The sequence below is a fragment of the Phycomyces blakesleeanus genome, assembly GCF_001638985.1.
Source record: "Phycomyces blakesleeanus NRRL 1555(-) unplaced genomic scaffold PHYBLscaffold_2, whole genome shotgun sequence".
Taxonomy (NCBI): Eukaryota; Fungi; Mucoromycota; class Mucoromycetes; order Mucorales; family Phycomycetaceae; genus Phycomyces; species Phycomyces blakesleeanus.
In genome coordinates this window covers 2,329,403-2,352,926 of record NW_017265135.1, presented here as the reverse complement: position 1 = coordinate 2,352,926, position 23,524 = coordinate 2,329,403, and the positions used below count along the sequence as shown (strand labels likewise).

The 23,524-nt window shown below is 40.3% G+C and overlaps 8 protein-coding genes across 8 annotated transcripts; 4 read left to right on the top strand and 4 right to left on the bottom strand.

The window, feature by feature from the left end:
* The first annotated feature begins 374 nt into the window (after positions 1 to 374).
* PHYBLDRAFT_130202 (hypothetical protein) lies at positions 375 to 1,295 on the top strand. The gene is made up of 2 exons (XM_018429344.1): positions 375 to 564; positions 636 to 1,295. The coding sequence occupies exons 1-2, from the start codon at positions 394 to 396 to the stop codon at positions 1,116 to 1,118; spliced, it is 654 nt and encodes a 217-aa protein (XP_018297855.1). The 5' UTR covers positions 375 to 393; the 3' UTR covers positions 1,119 to 1,295.
* A 261-nt stretch (positions 1,296 to 1,556) lies between these two features.
* Positions 1,557 to 9,757, top strand: PHYBLDRAFT_75680 (hypothetical protein; the record flags this gene model as incomplete). The annotated part of the gene is made up of 7 exons (XM_018443086.1): positions 1,557 to 2,436; positions 2,502 to 2,572; positions 2,652 to 2,714; positions 2,784 to 3,239; positions 3,321 to 3,407; positions 3,542 to 5,364; positions 5,428 to 9,757. The coding sequence occupies 7 exons, from the start codon at positions 1,557 to 1,559 to the stop codon at positions 9,653 to 9,655; spliced, it is 7,608 nt and encodes a 2,535-aa protein (XP_018297854.1). The 3' UTR covers positions 9,656 to 9,757.
* A 195-nt stretch (positions 9,758 to 9,952) lies between these two features.
* PHYBLDRAFT_184933 (hypothetical protein) lies at positions 9,953 to 11,954 on the bottom strand (the record flags this gene model as incomplete). Its single annotated transcript, XM_018439003.1, has 6 exons — positions 9,953 to 10,181; positions 10,283 to 10,485; positions 10,565 to 11,009; positions 11,068 to 11,247; positions 11,334 to 11,531; positions 11,589 to 11,954. The coding sequence occupies 6 exons, from the start codon at positions 11,952 to 11,954 to the stop codon at positions 10,071 to 10,073; spliced, it is 1,503 nt and encodes a 500-aa protein (XP_018297853.1). The 3' UTR covers positions 9,953 to 10,070.
* Positions 11,955 to 12,570: 616 nt separating this feature from the next.
* Positions 12,571 to 13,930, bottom strand: PHYBLDRAFT_106324 (hypothetical protein; the record flags this gene model as incomplete). The annotated part of the gene is made up of 4 exons (XM_018427943.1): positions 12,571 to 12,966; positions 13,034 to 13,224; positions 13,336 to 13,466; positions 13,593 to 13,930. Coding segments are annotated over 4 exons (1,056 nt in total), but the record flags the coding sequence as incomplete, so codon positions are not given.
* Positions 13,931 to 14,625: 695 nt separating this feature from the next.
* On the bottom strand, positions 14,626 to 15,533 carry PHYBLDRAFT_139831 (hypothetical protein; the record flags this gene model as incomplete). The annotated part of the gene is made up of 4 exons (XM_018430288.1): positions 14,626 to 14,681; positions 14,758 to 14,850; positions 14,905 to 15,280; positions 15,348 to 15,533. The coding sequence occupies 4 exons, from the start codon at positions 15,531 to 15,533 to the stop codon at positions 14,626 to 14,628; spliced, it is 711 nt and encodes a 236-aa protein (XP_018297851.1).
* A 2,629-nt stretch (positions 15,534 to 18,162) lies between these two features.
* On the top strand, positions 18,163 to 20,128 carry PHYBLDRAFT_176722 (hypothetical protein; the record flags this gene model as incomplete). Its single annotated transcript, XM_018437815.1, has 11 exons — positions 18,163 to 18,351; positions 18,409 to 18,506; positions 18,574 to 18,675; positions 18,758 to 18,832; positions 18,896 to 18,960; positions 19,018 to 19,128; positions 19,190 to 19,301; positions 19,378 to 19,502; positions 19,580 to 19,727; positions 19,812 to 19,936; positions 19,988 to 20,128. Exons 1-11 carry the CDS (start codon positions 18,218 to 18,220, stop codon positions 20,126 to 20,128), a joined length of 1,236 nt encoding a protein of 411 aa, XP_018297850.1. The 5' UTR covers positions 18,163 to 18,217.
* A 30-nt stretch (positions 20,129 to 20,158) lies between these two features.
* Positions 20,159 to 21,260, bottom strand: PHYBLDRAFT_179266 (hypothetical protein). The gene is made up of 5 exons (XM_018438129.1): positions 21,077 to 21,260; positions 20,939 to 21,024; positions 20,767 to 20,867; positions 20,465 to 20,611; positions 20,159 to 20,399 (listed from the first exon to the last, which is right to left on the bottom strand). Exons 1-5 carry the CDS (start codon positions 21,231 to 21,233, stop codon positions 20,285 to 20,287), a joined length of 606 nt encoding a protein of 201 aa, XP_018297849.1. The 5' UTR covers positions 21,234 to 21,260; the 3' UTR covers positions 20,159 to 20,284.
* A 671-nt stretch (positions 21,261 to 21,931) lies between these two features.
* On the top strand, positions 21,932 to 22,693 carry PHYBLDRAFT_139827 (Zn(2)-C6 fungal-specific transcription factor; the record flags this gene model as incomplete). Its single annotated transcript, XM_018430287.1, has 1 exon — positions 21,932 to 22,693. The coding sequence occupies one exon, from the start codon at positions 21,932 to 21,934 to the stop codon at positions 22,691 to 22,693; it is 762 nt and encodes a 253-aa protein (XP_018297848.1).
* Between the last annotated feature and the right edge of the window lie 831 nt (positions 22,694 to 23,524).

The window sequence follows — 23,524 nt, the reverse complement described above, 5'->3', positions numbered from 1 at the left end:
GGGAGTACGTGTAATAAAGGTGTCGAGTTGCGATACTTTCAAGTGTGCTAAAAAAGGTGTGCACAGACTAAAAGTTTTTTTAAAAAAAAGGTGTGGTCAGTCATAAATTAGTCTGATTGGCCAAGTTCAAGACGAGCTCGTTTTGCCCTTTTTTTGAACCTTTTTTTGAATTTTTTAGTCTGTCCACACCGAGTTTGTGCTGGACCTGGCGAATTCTTTCAGGTTCAGGAAAGTGTGACTTCCTGTATTTTGTAGTATATAAGCATATCGATTTTATACGCGCCCGGAGTTATAAAATTTACAATTTCCTACAGTGTTAGTTACCAGCCAACTGTCCATTGGGAATCCTTAGATTATTGACCATCATCAGCAAGGAAGATCAAAAAAGAAACCATGTCACATCATACAATATTCATCTTACTACTGAGTATCTTAATCTCGCTTGTGGCTTTCCCAGAAATCACAAATGCAACTGCATTATCATACAATGTTGCTGCTCATGAGACTGCATGTTTTTACGTCTGGTCTGATGCCCCATCAAAGAAGCTCGGTTTCTATTTCGCGGTAAAGCAAACTTATTTCTCTGCCGAGAAAACATTATATCAGTTGTGCTAATCAATTTCATAAAAACTCAGGTTCAGTCGGGAGGAAATTTCGATATTGATTTTGACGTCAAGAGTCCCAGGGGAGAAATTGTCTTGGATGGTGAACGCAAGAGACAGGGAGACTATGTATTTACCGCACAAGACGTTGGAGAATATTCATTCTGTTTCTCCAACAGCATGTCCACCTTTGCCGATAAATTAATAGATTTTGAAATCACTGTTGAGAGCGAAATTAGAGATAATATAGCAAAGAGCGATAGCAGCAGCCAGACACCTCCAGTAGTCTCTACAATGGAGGATATCCTCAATCGCATTGCACAGTCCTTGACCGATATTTCACGCACCCAGAAATACTTCCGTACAAGAGAGAACCGTAACTCAAGCACAGTTTTATCTACTGAAAGCAGAATCTACTGGTGCGCCATCTTTGAGAGTCTGGCTATTGTCGGAATGTCAGGTTTTCAGGTCTTTGTCATTAGAAACTTCTTCAAGGCCAAGAAGGGAGGCGTATAATAGATTAAAACGATGTACTCCTGTGAATTGTAGTATATATACATATATACATATATACACATATACACATATATATTTATTAAAAGATAAACCAAAATATACGTCTTTTTATAATATAAATCATTTTTGTACACAATTTCATTTGAATAATTATTATTATCTTGTATAAATTATGTTAAATTAACCACCATCTTATCCAAGTCTTACCAATATGTGCATTCAACATTACTTCGGATAAACGCAAATCAAGTCACAGGATCCAGTATCCTAAGTCCATTGGATACCCGACTGAATCGTAAGAGTAGTACACTGGACACCCTTTTACAGATCTACCGGAAAGTAAAAAAGTACGGTTTGCAAAAAGGTAGACTATATATAATCACATTTGGTTCCAATAAATATTACCATCCTGACACAGGTCCACTTATTCCGTAAAGAATGTCCAATGATCACACTGGAGATTCGAGCGGCTCATCAACACCCCAGAATCAGCCAAGACTTCTACCACCACGGCGGAATGTATCATTACACAGGCAAGAATTCGAAAAGTCGAAAAGGGCAATGACATTAGGCTGGGATAAGGTACGCGATAATCTCCAGCCTGCCATATCAGAAGATACAATCGCGGCCCTACCCCCATCAACCTCTATTTCTTCGGCTTCGACCTCGATTACATTACCATCGTCCACTTCCCGATCCCCCTTAGTCAATCAACGAATTGGACAACGTGGCCCTATATTCAATCCATTCTCCCGCGGTCAGACCACCTCAGATCCTATAATGAATTTGCAGAACGATCACCGACAATACAATATGGCCTCCACAACCCTTGCTGCTGCTCAAGCTGCAGGTATGACCAATTTCGGTCGTAATTTTCGTACCAGTCGATTCATGCACAATAATGGTATCTATGCCACGACAACAGCAGTACAGCAGGATATATATCGCCTTGAACGTGCGTTAGATAAAATGCTTATGCAATTCAACACTCGTGGTCAGCATGCCAGCTTTACAAATTCTTCTTCAGAGCCTCTTGACTCCAATATAAGTGTTCCAAGTGAACCTACATCTCACAAACTTCATCTGTTTCCTCGACATCCAAGAGTAGAAACAAGTGCACAGACATCCTCTACAGGAGATTTAGCAGATAAACTAAGCAAAGAATCTCGATCAGATATTACTCGAGTATCAGCAATTATGACATCCCTGGTGGAGATTCTTCGGAAGCATAAACAAGCAACAAGGCTTCCATTAACAGGAGAGATATTAGCTATCCTTGCTGTTCCATTTGATCAGTTTTTATTCAATAGTGATAAGTGTATGTGTATAGGTCAATCCCAAGAAAAATATCATATAAATAATGAAACGTTTGTTCCTTTGTAGTGGATGATTGTAGACAAGCCTTAGATATATTTGATTATATTCGGGGGAGATTTACACAATTAACACCAGATGTAAGAGAATTATATATATATATATATATATATATATATTTCCATTTTACTAATACTTCTTTATTTTATTACTCTACAGGAAAACTTTGAACAAATAATATTTTGCTGCAGACTGATGGAAACAAATCAGTTACAACTCAAGGTAAACCATTGAACAATAATACGTGAATCCTAATTAATCCTACAAATTTTAATTTTCTTTTTCTTTTAGATACGAATCATTTCGACCTTAAAAGAAATAATGTCTCCTTTGATAGGAAATACACTCCTTTTACCTTCAACGCCAGGAGCATTTAATTCGCTTGTATACACTCTAGTGAATGCATTAGTAAGCATTTCACCTATTCCTATAACCGGCCAGGAACCCCTATGTTTTGATGAAGAAAGCGACACTGCTAGAGATAATATTATTGAAATGCTAGACATTTTAGCAAGTGGTGATATGATTCCCATTGCTGGAGATCAATGGGACTCTTATTATACAGCTTCCTTAACAAGTACCGCCCCTGTATCTATTGCAAGATTTTGTGTCGTAGAAAGTCTTTGCAAATCTCTCATGACAGGGAAATATGCTTATGAAAATCCATACAAAGGAAATGTGTCTTTTCATGGGACAACCTCACAAGAAAACCCCCGAGATAAACTAATCATATCCAACCTACTTCCAGTAAGTCATAAAAGACCGCCTAACTAAACATATCCTTTAATAGTTTGTTTCTTTTATATTTACTTTTGATTTACGTTTTAGCGGTATTGGTCTGAGCCAACACTAGACGTATTACCAGCTTATTTGAAAGTTGTATTTGTATTATCTGAGGCTGGCAAGTTTTCTATAGTACATCAACTCAAAATTTTGGGAGTGTCTAATATACTATGCTATTAATAGCTACTGAGATATTCTTAAATGGGCACAAAAACGATCTATGTCATCACGATTCTACTTTGCTACTCTATCTTCAATTTATTCAGACCAAATTACCAGTATCAATTCTCGAAGTAAATTTGCGGGATAAAGATAAAGACTATAAACAAAAGAACGTGGCGCTCAATCTGGTGACAATGCTTCTGTCCCTCCTGTCCGTTTCGAGCCTCGAAGAAGCCATAATAAACAACAGTAGATTCTCGCCAAATCATAGCCCTCAACCCTCTGTACAAAGCTCAACATACGATCATGGATTTTCCTATCCAACTGATGAACACAACTCAGGTCTTCCAGTCGACACACCCCACGAAATTAATATACCGCAGAATATTCTAAGCGACATCAAGACGTATTTTGAAGAATTTTGGCATGGAGGTTACAGCGAATCCATCGTCTTTGGTACTGAAGCTATGCTAGAAGACTCATTAAGTGAGCGTTCTGTAAGAGTATATCACAACCTGGCTTTCAACGTTGACCATAACATCAGCAATGAAATTGTCAAACGAACTATACCAACTATCTTTACCACAATCACTTCAACATACCCAGAAAACATCCCCTCCTTGAGCGATCTTCTGTCAAAAATAGCAAAATCGTATAGACCGATATTTTATAAACCTGTTGTGTCGTGTGTAGCTTCTAATGATCAAGAAAAGGTTGTTAGCTTATTAACCCTCATGTCCTGTCTACGACGATACCTTTCAGGAGTTCAATACTGGATGCAGGATGCCGAAATGATCAATGTACTCCTCCTGAGCGATGTTGGAAATAAAAGAACAAGGCGTTCAGAGCGCGAGTATAATCCTACTCAATTATTATCAGCAGGGAATTCGGATAACGCATCAGATACAAAATGGGGAAGTACAACTCTTGGACAATGCGTTGTTGCAGCTGAATTTTCAGAGGCTATCAAAGAATTGAGGGACAAGCAAAGGGATAGAGACCGGAACATGGAAGAAGACGAGATTGCGAAGAAGTTCCTGATTGATTTGGAAAGGCGTATATCTGTTTTTATGACAGCTAAAGAAAAGCTTGTTTTGATACCAATCCCACTCCGAGTAATCATTTGCAACATATTTCTTGATATACGATTTTTCTGTAATACTACTCATCGTCCAGGATGGCTGACACGGTCTATAGAGTGGGCCACACAACCAGTAGCCACTGCAGAACTTTATCTCGATTCAGAGAAAATGACTTCACCATGGGAAGCAGCGAGCAGTGATGGAGAAAACGGACCAAGAATGCCACGTACTTCAGTAATGCTCCACAACACTTTTCTTGACGACGTTACACTTATGTTTGAGAAGATCAGAATTGTACATGCCCTTACAGTTGACGAGTTAGCTAAAGAAGCTGCAAGCACGGGTTCTTACAATGATAGACCAGTTTCAAGAGTACCACCTAGATCTGAATCAGCTGAATCAGGTCATAGCACTGTTAGCAATGACTATGGAACAAGTGATGAGCAACCAAATCCGTTAATCCAACGAAATAGACGACTCAAAAGCATCATAACAGAGTATTCTATAAATTTAGAGACTGAAATATCTCTTAGTACCCACCCCCCTCTTCGAATTTCCTACAATGAATCTCTACAAGATGGACCTGCTACAACTTTAGCTAAGCGACGACTGGAAAGATTACCAAAGATCAACCAGGATCCATTTGGCTCGGTTTTTTCCTTACTTGTCGCCGTTTTTACAACATTGTCTACTCAAGAATTTTCTCGCCTAGTCACTCCATTGTGGGAGAGATTCACCGATGATCGTAATCCACAAGTATTTATACCAGCCGCATTTTTGCTTATGCAATGTGGAGAAAAAGTACCAAAAACTGTTATAGAAGTAACTACTCGCGACTTCTACAGGTAAAAACAATTTCTATAATTATTATTTTAAAAGCGTGTTACGCTTACATAAATTTTATCTAGCACAAACCCTACTTGTAGAATTTCTGCTATCCGAAAGCATGCTGCTATCAATGCGTATCGCTTTAATGTTCTTGCTCAAGAATATATTCCAATCTCTTCCCGCCGTCGCCCATTTCGAGGAGATGGCGGTGCATTCTCAACACCGTTTGTTCCAACCGATCTCGGAAGTAACCAATATACCATGGATGAACCGCGTTGGATGTCAAAACTTAAAAATGCGAGTAATTTCCCCATTGAATTAAAGAGACAGATTCAGGAACTGGGGTGGGATGACGATGACCAAGGTGAAGAGCATGAAGCTTTAAAGAAGGTTTTGACTCCTCTGGCTCTTCTTCCCTCCCTCTTTTTAGAAGAAGAGGACGAAAGAATGAACGAGTCTGTAGAAGGCGGAAGAGTACACAAGAGCGACACAAAACAAGTGAATATCAGTCAGATGATTACACGTAGAAAACGTGCGTCTACTGTCCATGCCTTTACAGTATCTTTCTTGAGTATGGTCGACCTTCTAAAAGATGAGGATAGTGGTGTGGCTAGTTCCTTGCGAGAACTATTGGAAACACTTACACGTGATGACCCTTCACTTTTCTTGCGAGCTTTCCTAAGCGATCTTGGAAAATATAAGGCTGATCGCCATCATGATATCCTATCACGATTGCGCTACCTGGTCAGTATACAAGCGAAGCTACCTCCTGGGTTTGCGTACATACTGTTCAACTATTTATCGGGTATGCTTAAATGGCTCACTCGCGAAAATAAGAAAGATGGGCTTGTTTTAATGGCTTTAATTCATCCCATTCTGGCTGAGTTAACCTTGTCAACGAACGGTCTGTCTACTCGCGATCTCCGCAAGAATAAAATTGAGCACCTCTTAGCCAGTACGGGTCGATTCTGGTTCACTACAGAACAGCCAGTTGCTATGTTTCCGCGCGGTTTAACTGACATGAAGTCTCCGTTCTCTGTTCTTGATATTCCCTGGGATGTGTTCTCTGTGGCTATGCTACGAATCAGCCATATTCAATTTTTGACTAATTTTCTGACTCGCTATCCAAGAGAAGTTTATGCTGTAAAAAAGACCCTTCAAGACTATGAGCCTATTACGTTATCCGAAGTTGATATAAGCTGGGCTGGAGTTGAAACAGAAGACATGTACTTTCCTGATGCCAAGCTACGCAAACGACTTGATACTGATGTCGTATTTGAAAGCGTGGAAAATGCTATACACCAATCACACGAGATAGAGCCAGATAGACGTTCTTCTCAGCAACATGATGATATATCCACTCTTTCGGCTTTACGCGCAAGAGTCTGGCTTCGTTTCATTGATGTACTGCTTAACGGTTTGAATAAGAACTACAACGACCGTATGGAACTTGAACGAATTCTGAAGGGTGTAAATGTAATTATCTTAGAGCACAAAAACGATTTTGGAATTATTGGGCAGACACTTGTTCTCTATACTCGTGTTGTTACTCGATTCAAGCGTCTTTTTGTCTCGAATCGTGGCTATACGACATTTACACCATCGCTTTTTAAAGTATTTTGCGACGTAGAACGATTTCCTCATATTCGGTCTGCAATTACATTTGCCTGGTGCAGATTTTACGCAGTACACGAAGAGGCTTTTGTATTCCAAATGCTGGGGGCACTTGTACCTTTGATTCTCAAGGCTTACATCAAGTCTGCAAGCCTTGGATCTTGGATGACAGACAATTTATTTACACTTATGCAAGCTATGCACAACCCACCTCGCTTAGGAGCAACTTCAGACGTTCTCGGATTGCAGTTACAGGTTGAATTAGACGATCACGAACGCTCTATTCAGGAACGGATCGACTCTGTCAGCAACCCAATGGCAATACCTCTGTCGACAACTATTCTTAAACCTTTGGGTAGAAGTGTTACTGCTCCGATCCTCCCGTTAATTGATAATGATTTTTCAGAGAGAAAGTTCAAACTAGACAACTTTATCAGACTATTCTTAACAGTTATTGCTTATGATCCAGGATCACTAAGAGCAGAACAATTTGTGAAAATGTTTAGACATCTATTGCCAAGATTCTGGAGGCTCACCAATTTGAAAGAACTTGTGGCAGAAGGTGTTTCAGCTCTAGTTGAAGTCTTTGTAAAGTTCAGCAAGAATGCAAAGCCACTGGCAGGTCTAGGCACTACAAACACTTCTCAGTCAGGCGGTGGAACGTCAAAAGTGCCTTTTGCAGAAGAACAAAATAAAGGCCAAGGTCCAAGTCGATCAGAATCCGCTCAACATGCGTACGGAAAGCAATGGCAACAAAACGATCGTCTGACTATAAAGAAAGAGTTTGTACTTCTTGTACGCGAATACTTGAAAAATGGCGGGAAACTATCAGAAATGAACCACGAAAAGATGGCTACTGTCATTAAGATTGTCATGAGAGATTATGGAACAATTCGAGATTCAACTTGTTCTACAGACTGGATCAGAGACTATTTGGTCGATGCACTCAATGCACTTAACGCCAATGATCTTACAAAAAATTACACAAAGCCATTCAAAAAGATCTTAATTCAGATTCATGCACAATATCGTACCCAATGGAAGAACACGGATGCCGCTGACCTGTATGAGGGGCTAGCGATCGTTTTAGAGCGCGGGCAAGGACAACCCGTTAATATGATGGACATCGCAGGTGTAATTAAGGAACGATTTGTACCTTTCGGAATTACAGTAGCTATGCGCTCCGAGTGGGAAAAGGATGATATTGGACACACACGATTCTGCAATTCACTTGTTCGACTCATAATTGCCATTCTTGAGACTACAACTCAGGATGTATTGTATGAAATCGAACAGCTCCCACCATCAGCAGTACTTATTGGAAAGATCTTAATCCCAATCTGCCTTCAATACGATCTTCGCTGGGATGGCAATATTGCATCTGAAATTGGAAGATATCGACCTAACCCGTCAGCCAACTGGATGCGTCTTTTGGCCTACACCACAAAGTCATGTAGTCAAGCGTCATTATTAAAAGCAAAAACTTCTGGGTTTTCGTTAACTTCTCTGACATCTGGAATTGGTCATCCAGGTGCCCAAGATACGGCAGACGCGGCAGAAACCCCAGAAACGAAGGAGACGTTGCATTCTATATCTTCTGTAGCTTTATTATTTTCTCTTAGCTTTGTGGCCCTTAAAATTATTTTAATACGTGGCGCAAAATCGTTTGATGGTATTAAGGGAGCTTGGGTTCAAGTGGCTTACTTCCTTAAAGAGGCTCTTGCTTTTGGACAAGCTCTAAAAACCCTTCGTCCGAAATCAGGATCAGGTCGCTCAACACCTAGTCAGGTACAATCCCCAGGGACGTCTCCAAATTACTGGTCAGTTATGCCAGGGTCTCCTGATTTCCGGATATCTCTTCAGTCTGGCCCGGTCTCAATGTCGGTTGTGTATGATTTTGCTATCTGGCGTTTCTTGGAGTTTGTTGTTTGCTACAAGAGTCCATTGATCCTATTTCTAAGGGATTTTATTCATGAAAGACTTCGAGATGTCGGAAGCTCTCATAATCGATCGACAATACATGGCCCTGTCACCCCTAGAACCACAAACTCTGGCATGACCACTGATTCTTCTGGACGGAGATCAAGGTGGAAGAGTTGGAGTGGAGGGCTTTCCCCAAAAGAAAAAGATCCTATACCAACTGTAAACATCAATACCCCATCAGTTCATATTGAACATGACACATCTCCAGTTAATCTCTCCCCCGATACTTCGACATGCGGCTTAGGACTTCATATACCTGGGATGTCTCGCCCAATATCATCACTTAACTCACCTTCATTTTCTGCTCGTGCTTCCTATGACTGGTCTGATACAGAACAGGATACACATGCTCATCCCGGGTTGTCTCCGCGCTCCTCAACTACCCCAAGAAGTAGCCCAGGAAGTCCTGGTAGACCATCTATCCTTGCTCAGTCCTCCGAATATCATTCAACATCTACACTACTTCATGCCATCCATGCAGAAAGTCTTACAGCTCTTGTGGCTGTACAAGTATTTATGGGCTATAAGCCCGCATTACCATGGATGACAGACCGACCTGACACCCAGTTGCGTCCTTGGAGCTACCATGAAGCAGTAAAAAAGATGGTGTCAGAGTGGCAACTGATGCTTCAGCTTCGTTCAGAAACAGCCGAAAGTATGAATAAGCAACTTCCTCTCTCTGCTCATATAACAGGATCCCCTCTACAGTAGATTCATTTATCCAAACTATTACACAATATATTTGTAAATACAGTGCTCTTTTTTCTTTTCCAAAACACATAAATCTTAATCCTCTATGATATTGGTGTATCTAATGGTTGAGTTTGTACATTGGACCATAATCTTATTCTATTATATATATATATATATTTAAAAGCAAGAACAGGTGAATTTCTAGAAGGTGAATTACTAGGTATGCTATAAATTTAGGTCGTATCTAGTTGTTATACATTATACGTTGAAAAATAAATAAAGTAGAAACACGCATATCATAAAGGTCTTGTTTTTGAATTGTTCTATAAATCGTTCAAATTTTCTACACTATTTCTAATATACTTATTTATAAAAAGCAGCTTCTTTTCGGTTTAAATAATAGCTTCTGAGGAAAAAAATCTATTAGACCTTGTTAAAGTATATGTGCCTGTTTTCCCAAATACATCGAGAATACACAGTAAAGAGCCATTCCACCAAGGATCCAATAGAAATAGTTGAGGTCAACATGGTCTCCACCAGGTACCTTGATCAAGAAAAAAGACATATATCAATAAGTATTTTGCTTTGTACTTTAAAAATACTGAAACACCAAAGTTAACAAACCACGAATTTTTGGTTTTATACCTTGACATTCATTCCCCATAGACCACCAACAAGTGTGAGAGGTACGAATACAGTTGCTAGGAATGTAAGTCGGTTCATGACACCGTTTGTCTTTGCATAGGTTTCTGTGAGCTCAAGGTTGACTTGAGCCAGATAGTTTGTGTGAGCTCTATACAGACTTCTGTCATAATGATTGACATTTTGCGCCATTGTAACAATATGATCTACATATTAATAAAATGTTGTTGGGTTGTTTGATTAGTCCAAGATAATATCCAAATTTTGACTTGTCTTGATTTCAACCTTGAATATCACCCAAGTACAAAAGAACTTCAGTAAAAGACCTTTTCTCCGCAATATCATTTGCAGGATTAGAGGGTTCTTGATCACTAGTAAGCATGTTTGACTGGAAAAACAGGTTATCGCGTGACTTGTCTTCATATCTCTTCATCAGACTTTTAAGAACATCAAGCTTTGAGCTAAGTAAGCGTGAAAGTTGGGTTGATCGACGGCGACATCGACTGATTCTTTTAAGCATATCTGATTGTTCAGATCGACGAAGTACAAGTGATAACTCATCAATAGATATAGCTTCTACTTCAACTTGATTGATTGTGGGTGCGAAACTGTCAGTAATGGCATCGATCAAGGCATAGCTATTCCAATCGGGTGTAATCAGCATATGCTCCTTGAGATTATCAATACGTTGACGGACCTTCTCTGGATGTGGTGATGTCTTATAATGGAACTAAAACGGTCATAATGAGTTTTTATACCCAAATCATGCATTTAGTTTTAAATATTACTGTCAAAAGACCTTCTTTGAAGATCAGGATATAAAAGTTGTAAGGACGGATGAGTTCTGAATAAGGGTCGATATCAAAGCTCCGGAAGCAAACAAATGTATAATTTGGAAACAATTCGACCTTTTCACGCGGCTCTTCTGCTTGAATATCTTCAGTCGTTAAAGGGTGAATGTGAAGCGTCTAATTCTCGGGCTCAATTAAGTTTTTTTTTTGTCGTTACTTGATCCCGATAAAAACTCTTTGTTCATATGGTGTATATATTTTACCTTGCTCAAAACTCTCATTTCTTCATCTGTTGGGCTCAAAGCATCAAACCACCATCCAGTAGATTTTAATGTATAATCGAGTAAACTACGCCCTTCTTCGGTAAGCAAACACTGAATCCTTTGAGTGGGCTGTGGAATAGCCTTGGTAGAGTACATCTCAAACCGAAATGCATCTGGATCAACATTGAGATTGTTGTTCTTTCAAGTAATACCGGTGAGTAACAAAAGACGTAAGGTAGGTTGAAGTATAATTACTTTTGCAAAGTCTCCATACAACTGATTCTGTTTGCTTAATGTTCTTGTCAATCTTAAGGTACCACAAGACAACTTGCGGGCTTGTTCTTTGACCATAGCATCAAATGCGGTGAGATCAGGTTTTTGATTGCTTGAATTGTATTGAGGGTATAATACATCGGTCTTAATGTCTTCATCACACATCCATTCACTTTCTCGGGCTGCATCTATAATGCTAGCAGGATGCTTCAGGGATTCTGTGATGCTGTGTCGATTACTTAACCCTGGATCTTCTATAGGGGATTGTGTATAAGATTCATATTCCCTAGATGATTGGATTGAAGGACGAGATTTTTGATTAAAAATTGAACCCGCTTGGAATGACATTATATAAAAAAAAAAAACTAGCGAAAATGGGCAAAAACAGGTAAAATTAAAAAAAAAAAAATTAAAAATTAAAATAGGAAAGTGTTTAGAGGTTAAAACCTATACAGGAACTGGAATTCTTTTTGCAACGGAGTTCATGAAAAGATTAGGAATCAATAGAGGCACGTGAATGCCTAAAAGTCTTTATCTTCTATATAGTAGTCTTTAAATATTATCTGTACATGAAAAAAGTGTTTTATTGTATATAGAAAAAAGAGCTATAAAGCATTATATATATATATATAAGTTACGCACTTCTGGTAACGTGTACATAGCATGCATATGAACGTACAGCCAGAGAGGGCGGGAATGCATAAGATCGGTACATTTGTTGTGTTCGTTGTGCGATTAAATCGACTGCTAAGATATACAGTTCAAAAGTTTGGCAATGATGTCTTTTTACAACCTTCAAGCGGTAAGTCGCTTGATTTGACAGAAAATACTTGTATATCTTGAGGTGTGATAGGCAAATCAAGTGTGTCTTCCAATGACTTGTTCATAAATTTAGCTTGACAAATATCGAGCTGAAAGGGTTTTATCAGCTGTGCCGAGAAATCCCAGCATAAAGCATCTGGGATTAATATGCATACAAACCAAGGCAATATGATGAGATACAATTTGAAGTCTTCCAGTTTATCCAAAGACAAAAATAAAGTTGTAATTTCTTACTTTGGTCATCATTCTCATGCATACTCGTGTGTAAGGTGTCACAAAGTGGTTGTTTGTGTAGAAATAATGTTTGAGATGTATTTTTGTTCAACTTTGGATAGCAGGCAAGGTAGTCAGCCAAATGCGTAGGAGGCTCTGCGTGACATAAGAATTTATGGGAAAGTGCTTCTTGGGCTGTTGTGCGTTGCCCAGGGTTTTTGTGAAGACATTGGTCAACAAAATCATGAAAAGAATCGCCGAAACTAGCTTTAGAGTCGACGCTTTGAAGTGTAGGTGAAGGTCGGTGTAGAATGCAAGCAAATATCTTGCAAGAAGAAGAAAAAAGGTTAAAAACATTACAAAGTAGGTCATTAAAACGAGCTTTGGCTTACGGTACGAATATCAAATTCACTGAAAGGAGCCCTCCCACAAGCTAATTCTAGAGCTGTTATCCCAAGAGACCATATGTCGACCGAGGTCCCATATGCCTGGCAGCCGAGTATTTCAGGGGCCATCCAACATGGTGTGCCAACAAATGAGCGCCTGAGGGAAACTTTGGGATGGCTGATTGGATCCGATAACCCTGCCACTATTAAATTAGAGCAAGTGCTACGCGGCACTTGCATGGTAGCTGGGCCTACATGTTTGGAGACTGGTTCTGAAGATTCTGCAACATTAGGAAGTAAGTGGTTACTGACTCCAAAGTCAGCAAGTGAAACATAACCTGTCTTCCAGTCAAGTAACAGATTGGCCGCTTTCACATCCCGGTGTATTAAATGGTTAGTGTGTAGATAATCCAACCCCAGGGCAACCTGTTTGAGAATGCTAAATATTCAAGAATGAATGGATATGAAATATTTTACCAATCTCTACATTGAGATGACAAGCTTTACCAGGCTACAATTGATTCACTTAGACCGGTTCTGCTAATCTGTGTCAAAAGATCAAGACATGAGCCTAGAATAAAGGTTAATAAAGGCCGTCTTGGCTTTAAATGTTTCTCGAAATTTACCAGCAGACATGAGAGGCATGACAATATAGAGATAACTGTTTGATACGAAGCTCTGATATATCGGCAAGAGGTGCGGGTGATTGCAGAGTGACATGATTTGTATCTCTTTATGTAGTGCATCGAGCCGTGTCCCGGTGCCATTGATATCCAAGCGCTCAAGATCGATTCTCTTGATTGCTATAGTTGCTCGAGTGGGTAGATGATATCCAGAATATACCGTCGCAGATGATCCTCTCCCTAATATGTTTATGCGTATCAGCATATCCGAACAGTTTTGTTGTAGACTACAGACCAATTACGGCGGTGAGTTCATAATCACATCTGTTGACTGATAGTTGGGTTTTTTGGATTGGATCTGGAACATCTTCTTGGGGAGATAAGAACTGGGGCGACCAGCGTTCAAAAAGAATGGATAGTGACTTGGTTCTGGGACGAAGGGTATTTGAGGATAAAGAGCGTAAGAGGGATGTTTTTTGAGTAACAGATAAAAGGACATCATTAGCAGATTTTGTTCTTTCGTGGGATAGTCTTCCTGTGACATGGACATGGGTTGGGGAAACCAAGACAGTAGATGGTGTGTCCATATATGAATCTTTTCTTATTCGAATTTTCTTTCTCTTTTTTGAAAGTGATGAAGATGACAAGAAGTATTATTTTTTGATTTAATTCAGTTCAACTGTATGTTTTGGCCCAATATGGAATGTAAAAGAAGTAAAAAGTATAAAGAGTATAGATGGATAATAATAATATATAATATAAATAATATAAATATAATAATTAATATTAATGAAAAAAGAAAACCTGACAAAAAAACATGATAATTTACAATTTGATTAGGGTTACTAGATTGGTAACCAAAAGCTTTTGGGAGGCGGGTTTTTGGGTTTTTGGATTCTAAAAGCGGAAGCAGAAAACATAAAGGATAAAAAAGAAAAAGAAAAGATAATATATATGGTGGGAATGAAAATGCTTCTAAAATGTTGACCATTGCCAATCAGCAGGCACGGATAGTATAGGGTGCAATGGAGCTAAAAAGAATACCATGTTAATAATCTAATCATTGCCATACTCCAGCGAAGAAGTCAATAAAAGTAAAAGACTTACCATGCTCATTATTTGCCGTGTGTCTGATAGCAATACCCCTGGGCCGCGGAGTAGTCGGTGAAGAAGACGAGGATTGGTCTGACTGTACAATGTCTATATTAACAATGTTGAGTTAATGTTATTTGGTATAATTAAGACTAAACATACCATCTCTTCCTAATTCAGTCACTCCTTCCATAGCCTGTGGTTGTTGGGTCATGATCAAGGTACGTCTTTTTACCCTTTCTTCTGTCTTTGGTTCCTCTTTCTTAACCTGTCTAGATTTTGTCCTAACCATAGCATCCTGCCACTGTTTATAATCGCCAGCACAGGCATCACAGCCCCGCGACAAGAGACCACGGAGATGAAACTGTGAAGCGTGGTCAAGTCGGAAGTAGTTTGAACAATGGGCAGAGCAAAATATGTCTCCGCATTTTCTACAGTGGTGCCTTCGTTCAAATAACCCAAATGCAGTCTGACAGTCTGGTGAAGCACATTGAAGTGAATCTGCATCAGGCTGATTATAAGGCAATTGTTGAATTAGCTACAAACCGGCTGTGATGTTGTTGTTTTTTAACTTTTTTTTTAAAAAAAAAAGCAAAATAGTTTACCTTCCAATGATCTCGGTTTGGAGGACCAGAGACGACATCTGGTATGCGGTGAGCTCTTATGGTTGAATTTGGTTGCATGGGGGTAGCATTGAGCATCCCCAGGGTAGTGGCAGATTCTGAACTGGCCGACTGCCCAAGTGTAAGGTGGGTAGGCCTCTTCTTTCTTGTCAAGTCATAGACATCCATTGCGACAAGCAGGTCACTTTTTCGACAAAGTGTAATAAGAAGAAATGAAAAAGATGTAGTATAGAGTGTGGAGGTTAGAAAAATCAGGCACCCGGAAAATGAATCAAGAAAATATAAAAATAATAATAAAAATAATCAGTATTAAGGCAGCTTACCAGTGAGTAGACCACTACTGGGATTCAATCAAGTACAACCAATGAACAAAAAGGATATCCCTTGCTTTTCCTTTCCCCCACACCCCCCTCATTCCCCCCTTTGGAACTTCTTTGAGATCAGTTCCATCTAAAGCAATATACTTTTCTTTTCTTTTTTGGTATTTCTATATTTTGTAATATTGTGGTACAGAAGCCAAAACTTACTATTTTAATAATAATAATTAATTAATAAACATAAAGCCTGTAAATATTTATACAAATATACCACAATCCTTAACATAAAAAGAGGTTAGCTAACTCAGTAAATAGTTAGGTAACTAGATAAGTAGGCAGTTCAAATGTATCAGAATAATCTGTAAACTGGTTGTTCGTACCCATTCATTCTACTGCCACACAAAGTCATACAAAGCACAGCACAGTACCATGTAGAGAAACTGTATTCTGTGTTTTGCTTTTGTATTGCGTGTACCGCAGCAGTATCCACCTGGCTTGTGGAACTGTCGTGAGGTATAGAATCTTGCAACTATACTGATTATGGTACCAAGGCTCCTTCAAAAAAAAGCACATGTTAGTCTTGATGTCAGTCTCGCCTTCTGTGTTTTATATTGATGGAAAGACATTTATATATATATATATTTAACAAAATCGTAAACAGAAAATAAATTAGCAAAAATGTACCACTCCAGATCGTGTACATTGATTCTCGGTAACTATGGTTGAACCCTAAACCCCCAAATAAGAAATAGAAGGGTGCACATACGACAAGGGGGGGAAACCCTCTTGCTCCTGTCATGAAACCCGAAGAAAGATACAAAAACCTCGCTGCTGGCATAGAGCGCAACATCGAGAAGTTGAAACTCCAGCTAGTGAGTAGCCTAATCCTTGTTTCCTCCACATCCTCATTGTAATGTAGGAAACAAATGGCACACCACAATCCGGAAGAGAACCCGTCAGAAGAGGAAGACAGCCAGAGGTAAAGTCACTCATCTTCCATCTTAATTCACTTTTTATAACAGCTAATGTAATATGCTATTGACATTAGAAACCACCAAGGTAACAAACGTGACATCATCATTTCATAATTCATCATTCATTCCACAGTGTACGCAGACCCATTCGGAGAGGAGGTGCCGCATCCAAAGCTAATGAGCCTGTCCTTAATCAATTGACAGCAGAGTATGAACGTCTGCGTCAGGTCCGTCTCGACTACGTCTTGGCAAGTCAGCAAATGCACCAACAACGCAAAACAACTCTCATGAAAGAACGTCAAGATGACATTGTGGCCCGTCAAAAAGAATTTGAAGAAGAAGTCGAGAAAAGGCCTAGGAAGGCTCGTAATAATTCTGTAACCCCTCTCGAAGCCTGCAAAAAACTACTTCGTATTCTCGAGAGAGTAAATCAGCCTGATCTTTCAGACGACGAAGAAGACGACGCTGAAAATCTACCAGAACCTAGTGAGACCGAAAATACAGAAACAGTACCAGTATACGGTCCATCGGTGACCCCAGACAGAATACTAGAGACACCAATGGGCTCATACATAGAGTCAGATGACGAAGTAGAAGTGTTGAGGACAATTTCAACCACTCCTTCTATAGCATCTACTACACCTTCAATGATCTCAGCAACAACATCTACTGAGTATGTCACATCGCCGTCTCCAATGCCAGGAAGAGGAACACCTAGAGGAACACCCAGAGGAATGACTCCAGTGAGAGCTCCCTTAAGAACACCGCCACCACCAAGGGGAAGAGCTCCACCAGTGAAAGCACCGCCACAAAAACCTGCCTGGGGTAGACCACCTGCCAAACCACCTGTCAAACCACCAGTTGGTACTCCCAGAGAAAGGGCAAAAGCAAAGGCAAGAGCAGCAGCAACCGCAACTCCAACTACTCCGACTACTCCAGTTGCGCCAATTGCTCCGCCAATCCCGGCACCATTGGGAGGTCCACCGCCACCAGTAACCAAATTAGAACCATTGGGACTTCCAAAACCCGTCAAGCCAGTCGTTACTAAAGAAGATCTTACAATCACCGTGGTACGCATGGAAGAAGAAGAGGAAGATTATGAAGACATCGATGCAGATATTCGAGATCCTTTGGATAAACCAGACCCTAATTCTGTAGATACGACTATGCTCGTTATTCCACTTGCTGTCAGAGAGCTCTTTTGGATTGCTGAAATTGAGGCACCTGTGTGCCATAGTGAGATTGAGGACCTTATTACTCAACTTCGTACCAAGTTGGAGCTTGAAGAAAATGATTGAATTAGTTATATTCTAGCTTGGAGAAAAGATGCAAAGATATATATATATATATATATATATTATTTACATAAAGATGTCATTAAACCTTTTTCTTTGGTTTTGCTATACAACGTTCTCTGTGACGGCTTACCTATAGAGATATACGTTTTTTTTTTAAAAAATAATAATAATAATAATAATAATAAACCTATAAACTTATAGTGAGGCAATACATTTCCTTACGTATTTTTTATTATAGCTTTGATCAGCATTTTTGAAATAGAATGAGTATTTTTTTCCCTCCTGCTCATCATGGAATGAAGGTTCTTAATCGGGCTGCTTTCAAAAAGTCATATGATGTTATCGGTGTCCGAGTCCCAGCCAAGCGAGTTGGCATAGTTGTTAAGGCATTTGGAAAGTAAGATTTGCTTAATGTATTTTTACCAACATTCGACTCAAGACCAGTTTTCAACAGTAACCTTCTGAACCAACCTCGTCTCCGCAACGTAGCTGAAGATTCAGGATCTAAAGAAACCAAGTTGGTGCTGCTTAAAGCAGATTTGCGTAGAGAAGGTGCGATTAAGATCTTGGAAATGGGAGATCAAATCTGTGCAAGTTTGTGCTTATAATTTATTAATAGATCTCGAGAATCTTCCTCAAGAAGCCAAGAAGGTTATGGAGACGGATGTGCTTGGTGTGGTGGATCACCACATTGATTTGGACTATGACTATTGGACTAGTGGTATATAAGATGAATGGCAGTAGCAGTAGTATCGAGTGTTGTTCATTGTAATTTATCAGTTTTACTTTTATTTTTACTACAGAGCAGATTATGCACGCTGTAATGCCTAAGGATGCAAAGGAGATTCCTTCTTCTTTTACACAAACTGGACACATTGGTAAATACTACTTGCTTTTTCGAATGAAATAAGATGACGCTAATGGTTGGTATTATTCTCAAGCTCACATGAACCTGAGAGAGGAATATTATCCTTGGAAAACGATTGTTGGAGAGATTATCCTCGATGTAAGACGACATATCTGGAGATACACACACACACACATTACTGACACACACGAATAGAAAAACAAAAACATCACTTGCGTAGTAAACAAGACCAACAGCATTGACACTACCTACCGTTACTTTAAGATGGAGTTACTGGCAGGCGATGGAAATATGATGACGATGGTGGTATGTTTAATGCTGTCACGGCTATGTGTTTGTATGATCCTTGACTGACCTGCAAATGCAGAAAGAGAGTGGTTGTAGATTCAAGTTTGACTTTTCCAAAGTGTATTGGAATTCACGCTTACACACAGAGCATGAGCGCCTGGTGCGGATGTTTAAGCCCTCTGAGAACGTCTGTAAGTGGGCGAAGACCAAAAGAAAGAAAGAAAAAAGAGGGGGTTTATGCATGCTAAAATAAGTAAGCTTGTGTAGGCGATGTTTTTGCTGGTGTGGGGCCATTCGCACTCCCTGCGGCAAAGGGAGGAGCGATTGTCTATGCAAACGACTTGAATCCTTCTTCTTATGAGTGGCTCAATGAAAATGTCCAGTTGAACAAGGTAAGTAAAATAAAGACTGTGGGGGTGGTCCTGGTTGATTGGAGAAAGCTCTAACTATATTTACGTATTTGTGTTAGATCGACAGCAAAAAAATCCACACCTACAATATGGACGGGCGGGAGTTTATTAAAAAGGCCGTACAAGATCTTCAAGAGACATCAACCGAGTGGAAGACATTCGATCATTTTGTAATGAATCTCCCGGCAACGGCGATTGAGTTTTTGGGTAAGAAGTGCTATAGTGATCTACGGAACGGGTACTTTAATAAGTGCACAATATCGCACTATACTGATATTGGATTATACACAGACACCTTCCGTGGCTTGTACAACGACAAAAAAGAACTTTTCGAAGCAAGCAAAGATGCCAAGCTCCCTATCATTCACTGCCACTGTTTCACAAAGAGCGCCGATCCTCGCCAGGACATATTTGATGTAGGTGCACTCTCGCCATCCAAAACTCCAACTGACATCAAGGGAAAATAGCGTGTTGCACACATGATAGGTGCACCCGTGGATAGTGAGCTCACCCAGCTTCATCTGGTGCGCAATGTAGCACCCAAGAAGGACATGTACTGCGTTTCTTTTCCCTTAACTCCTGATGTGGCCTTTGCACCCCTGAGGTAAGGATAATGTGGAACAGATGATTGGCAAAATCGTAGTTATAATTGATATATATTGTAATTTTATTGGTAGTAAACGGAAGAGTGATGAGAGTCACCCTGAAGACACTGCTACACAAAAGATCAAGCTTTGAAAGTATAGAGCACATCTTCTGTTTGACTAGTTGGACTTTCTTTTCCACACGCTCATTTTTTCATTACCGATGCGAGACTCGTGGCCATCTGCATCAACCAGATAAATAAGCTCAAAGGCAGGTGTCAATAGCTGCTCATAACTATACAACATGTCAGCCCAAGTCTTTTATTATCATTCCTATTATTAAATAAATTCTCGACATACATTTCTGGAGTCAATGAAAAGGGAGGACCGCCTTCATGACCATCGAGTGGATACTGGAGTGCAATCAGCACCCCACCGGGCCTGATGATCTCGGCATACCGGGATGCCCATTGGGGGCGCATCTTTGGCTCTAGGGCACACAGAAACCTTTATTTGGTTGAAGATGGAGCGAGGTTCCGGAGCCAATAATAATAATATAATAATAATAATAATCAGTTGAGTTCAGGTCAACTGAAATAAGTTGGGTTTGGTTTGGTTTGGTTTGGTTTGATTCTTGCTTTTATTTTATTTTTGGGTCTTACGTATAATCGTACGCCAGGTCATAGCCGCCGTCCGGCACCTCAAAATCAAAAAAGTTCCCGGTCTCAAAGGCGTAGTTATCCTTTGCGGCGTCGGGATGGTTCTATTGGGCATGTAATTTAAATGGCATGAACTTTCGGCATAACTAGATAAGAATATTTCTATCAGAGATACCTTTCTGCACAATTTGATGCAAGTAGGACTGAGGTCTATGCCCGTCATGTGGAGGTTCTTGGATGCGAGGAATTGGACATCATAGCCTATTAAAAAAAGGTTTATGGATAGGGTTTCACATGGTGATAGTTGCCCTACCAGAACCACAGCCAGGCACGAGGCCGCGGCCCTTGCAAGGCACAATCGCGCCGTCTGTGTCTTGTTCGATGAGTTTTTTGAGGGCGGGGCTGACAGTGCCCTTGTCCCAGCCAGTCTGGCCATTTTGCCATCTCTTTTCCCATTCAATGTTTGCCATGGTAATAATATCAGTTGTTGCTATGAGTTAAACGGAAAAAAGAAAGAAAAGAAACACGAACAAGATGGGCATGATCAAGTTTGTTCTCACAAGAGAGTTATTCGGGGACAAGCCTCACGGACGGTGTCGGGAAGCACTGTTGCACCTCGGATCGCCGGTGATTCTATTTTAAGCTGCGTCCTTGTTTCTTGTTTCTTGTTCTATTTCGTATTGATTTCTTGTTCATTCTAGGGCCAAACCATAGGGAATTCAGCCCTTGCCAAGGAGGGGAAGATTGAGTCCCTTGCGTGTGGAAGAATTAAATATTGCCATGACTTTTATTGAAATAAAGAAAAAGGCGAGAACTCAAGGCGAGAATGGAATCGGTGGCAGGCACGGACGATGTTGGCCGGTGACCTGAACACCAGCGCCTGCCTTAATTGGTCGAGGAGAAAAAGTTGCCACGCTATCGACTTCTGCATTTGATGAATAGGTGTAAAAGAGACAGAAAGAAGGGGGGAGACAGAGGGATAAAAGGAGAGACAGAGGGGGGGTTGGGAAGGGGAACCCGGTGGCAACGCTTTTTTTTTTTCGTCGAATCGATTTGATTTGACTCCCTTTTGATTGCCGAAAACCACAAATTGGCCTTATTTTATTTATCTTGTTCCGTTCACCTCTTCCTTTTCTTTACTTCTTTCTTTCTCTTGTCACATATCTCGATGGCCTCCAAACAAGATCTTCAGCTCGAAAGTACCCGACGCAACAAGCGACTCAAGGTTGTGAGTGCCTGTGGCGAATGCCGGCGGAAGAAGATTAAATGCAACGGCGAGAAGCCTTGTACCAGCTGTGCAAAGACGAACATGGAGTGCGACTACTCGCGTTCACTCAAACCAAAACCACCGACCGGGACACCTCTGCTGGAACGGAAGAAGTCCGTCAGTCCATCTACATCGACGACTGGAACCACACCAATCCATGCAATCGAAAGTCGCTTAACAATGATCGAGGACGTGTTGCGCGCTTTGCTGGCCTCATCCTCCACTTCACCTTCTTTGTCTTTGTCCGAGAAGGACACACCCTTGTCACCCTCCATGAGTGAAAACTCCGACCCGTCTGCCGACAGAACACTACCCACTTTCGGATCGAGGGAACGGGATCCTGCCTCCCATAAATACCTTCATTCCGGCCCGCCGTCCTGCAGCACCGTGTACAACACCCGTCCCGTTCACCCCACCAGGGACAAGCGCCAGCGGCATGAATGCGATCTATCCTACACACACTTTGCACAAGACGATCATTTTGTACGGCTTCCACCCCTCCACAGACCCCAACCCCCTCTCTCCGCCTCTTCCTCCTCTTCCTCCTCTTCCTCCTTCTTTCCCTCCCCAAAGTTATCAGCAATCCGAACCCTCCTTAATGACACCGACCAGAAACAACAACTTCCCTCAGTAAACGCTCCTCCCCTCGCATCTCTCTTCTAATCAAGGAGTTCTTCATCCTCATATTCACATCTTTTACTTTTACCTTTTCTTCATGTCCATTGTCTTCTTCTTTTTTTGTTTACCTTTTCTTAGAGTGCCTTTTATTTTCTTTTTATAATTTAACTATCTGATTCAAATCTCACATTCACAATTCAATACAGTTTTTTACAATATAATATATGTATATATATACATATTATTACTATTATTTTCTGCAATGGCTCGCGCCTTTTTTTTTTTTTAATTAAAGAAAAAAGATATACAGTTTGCAATTTGCCATAAAAAAAATCAAATTGATTTGAAACAAAATTACAGAAAACCAAAATACTATGCTTAAATGCCATTTTATTATGATTATCCTACGTTTTGTGTGGTACACATGTATGTGTTTGTGTGTGTGTGTGCACTAGAAGAATAATCTCTTTTTTTTTTTAATAAAAAAAATCTCTAAAATCTGTCCCAACCCCATGTCCCTCCCCGAATTATCTGACGTCACAAACTAGAAAACAGTCAGAACCCAATCTAGCTCAACGCCCACTCAGGTGCGTGTATTTTTACACATATACTTTTGTATATATAATCTGTGTGTGTATTTGTAGCGTGTTGATCAAGTGATATTATATATACTTTCTCGACTTTTACATCTTTATGCCCGCCGACCAAAGTCATCCTTTTGCCACATTCCCCGCTGCACCCGGAAAAGGGGTCAACGGGTTACGACCATACTACATACCTGGCCTCACCACAGACAACTACACCACTCTTTCAGGACAACCTCTTTATTACAGCGATGATTACGACGACCTCATCGACTCCAAGGCAGCTGCTCGC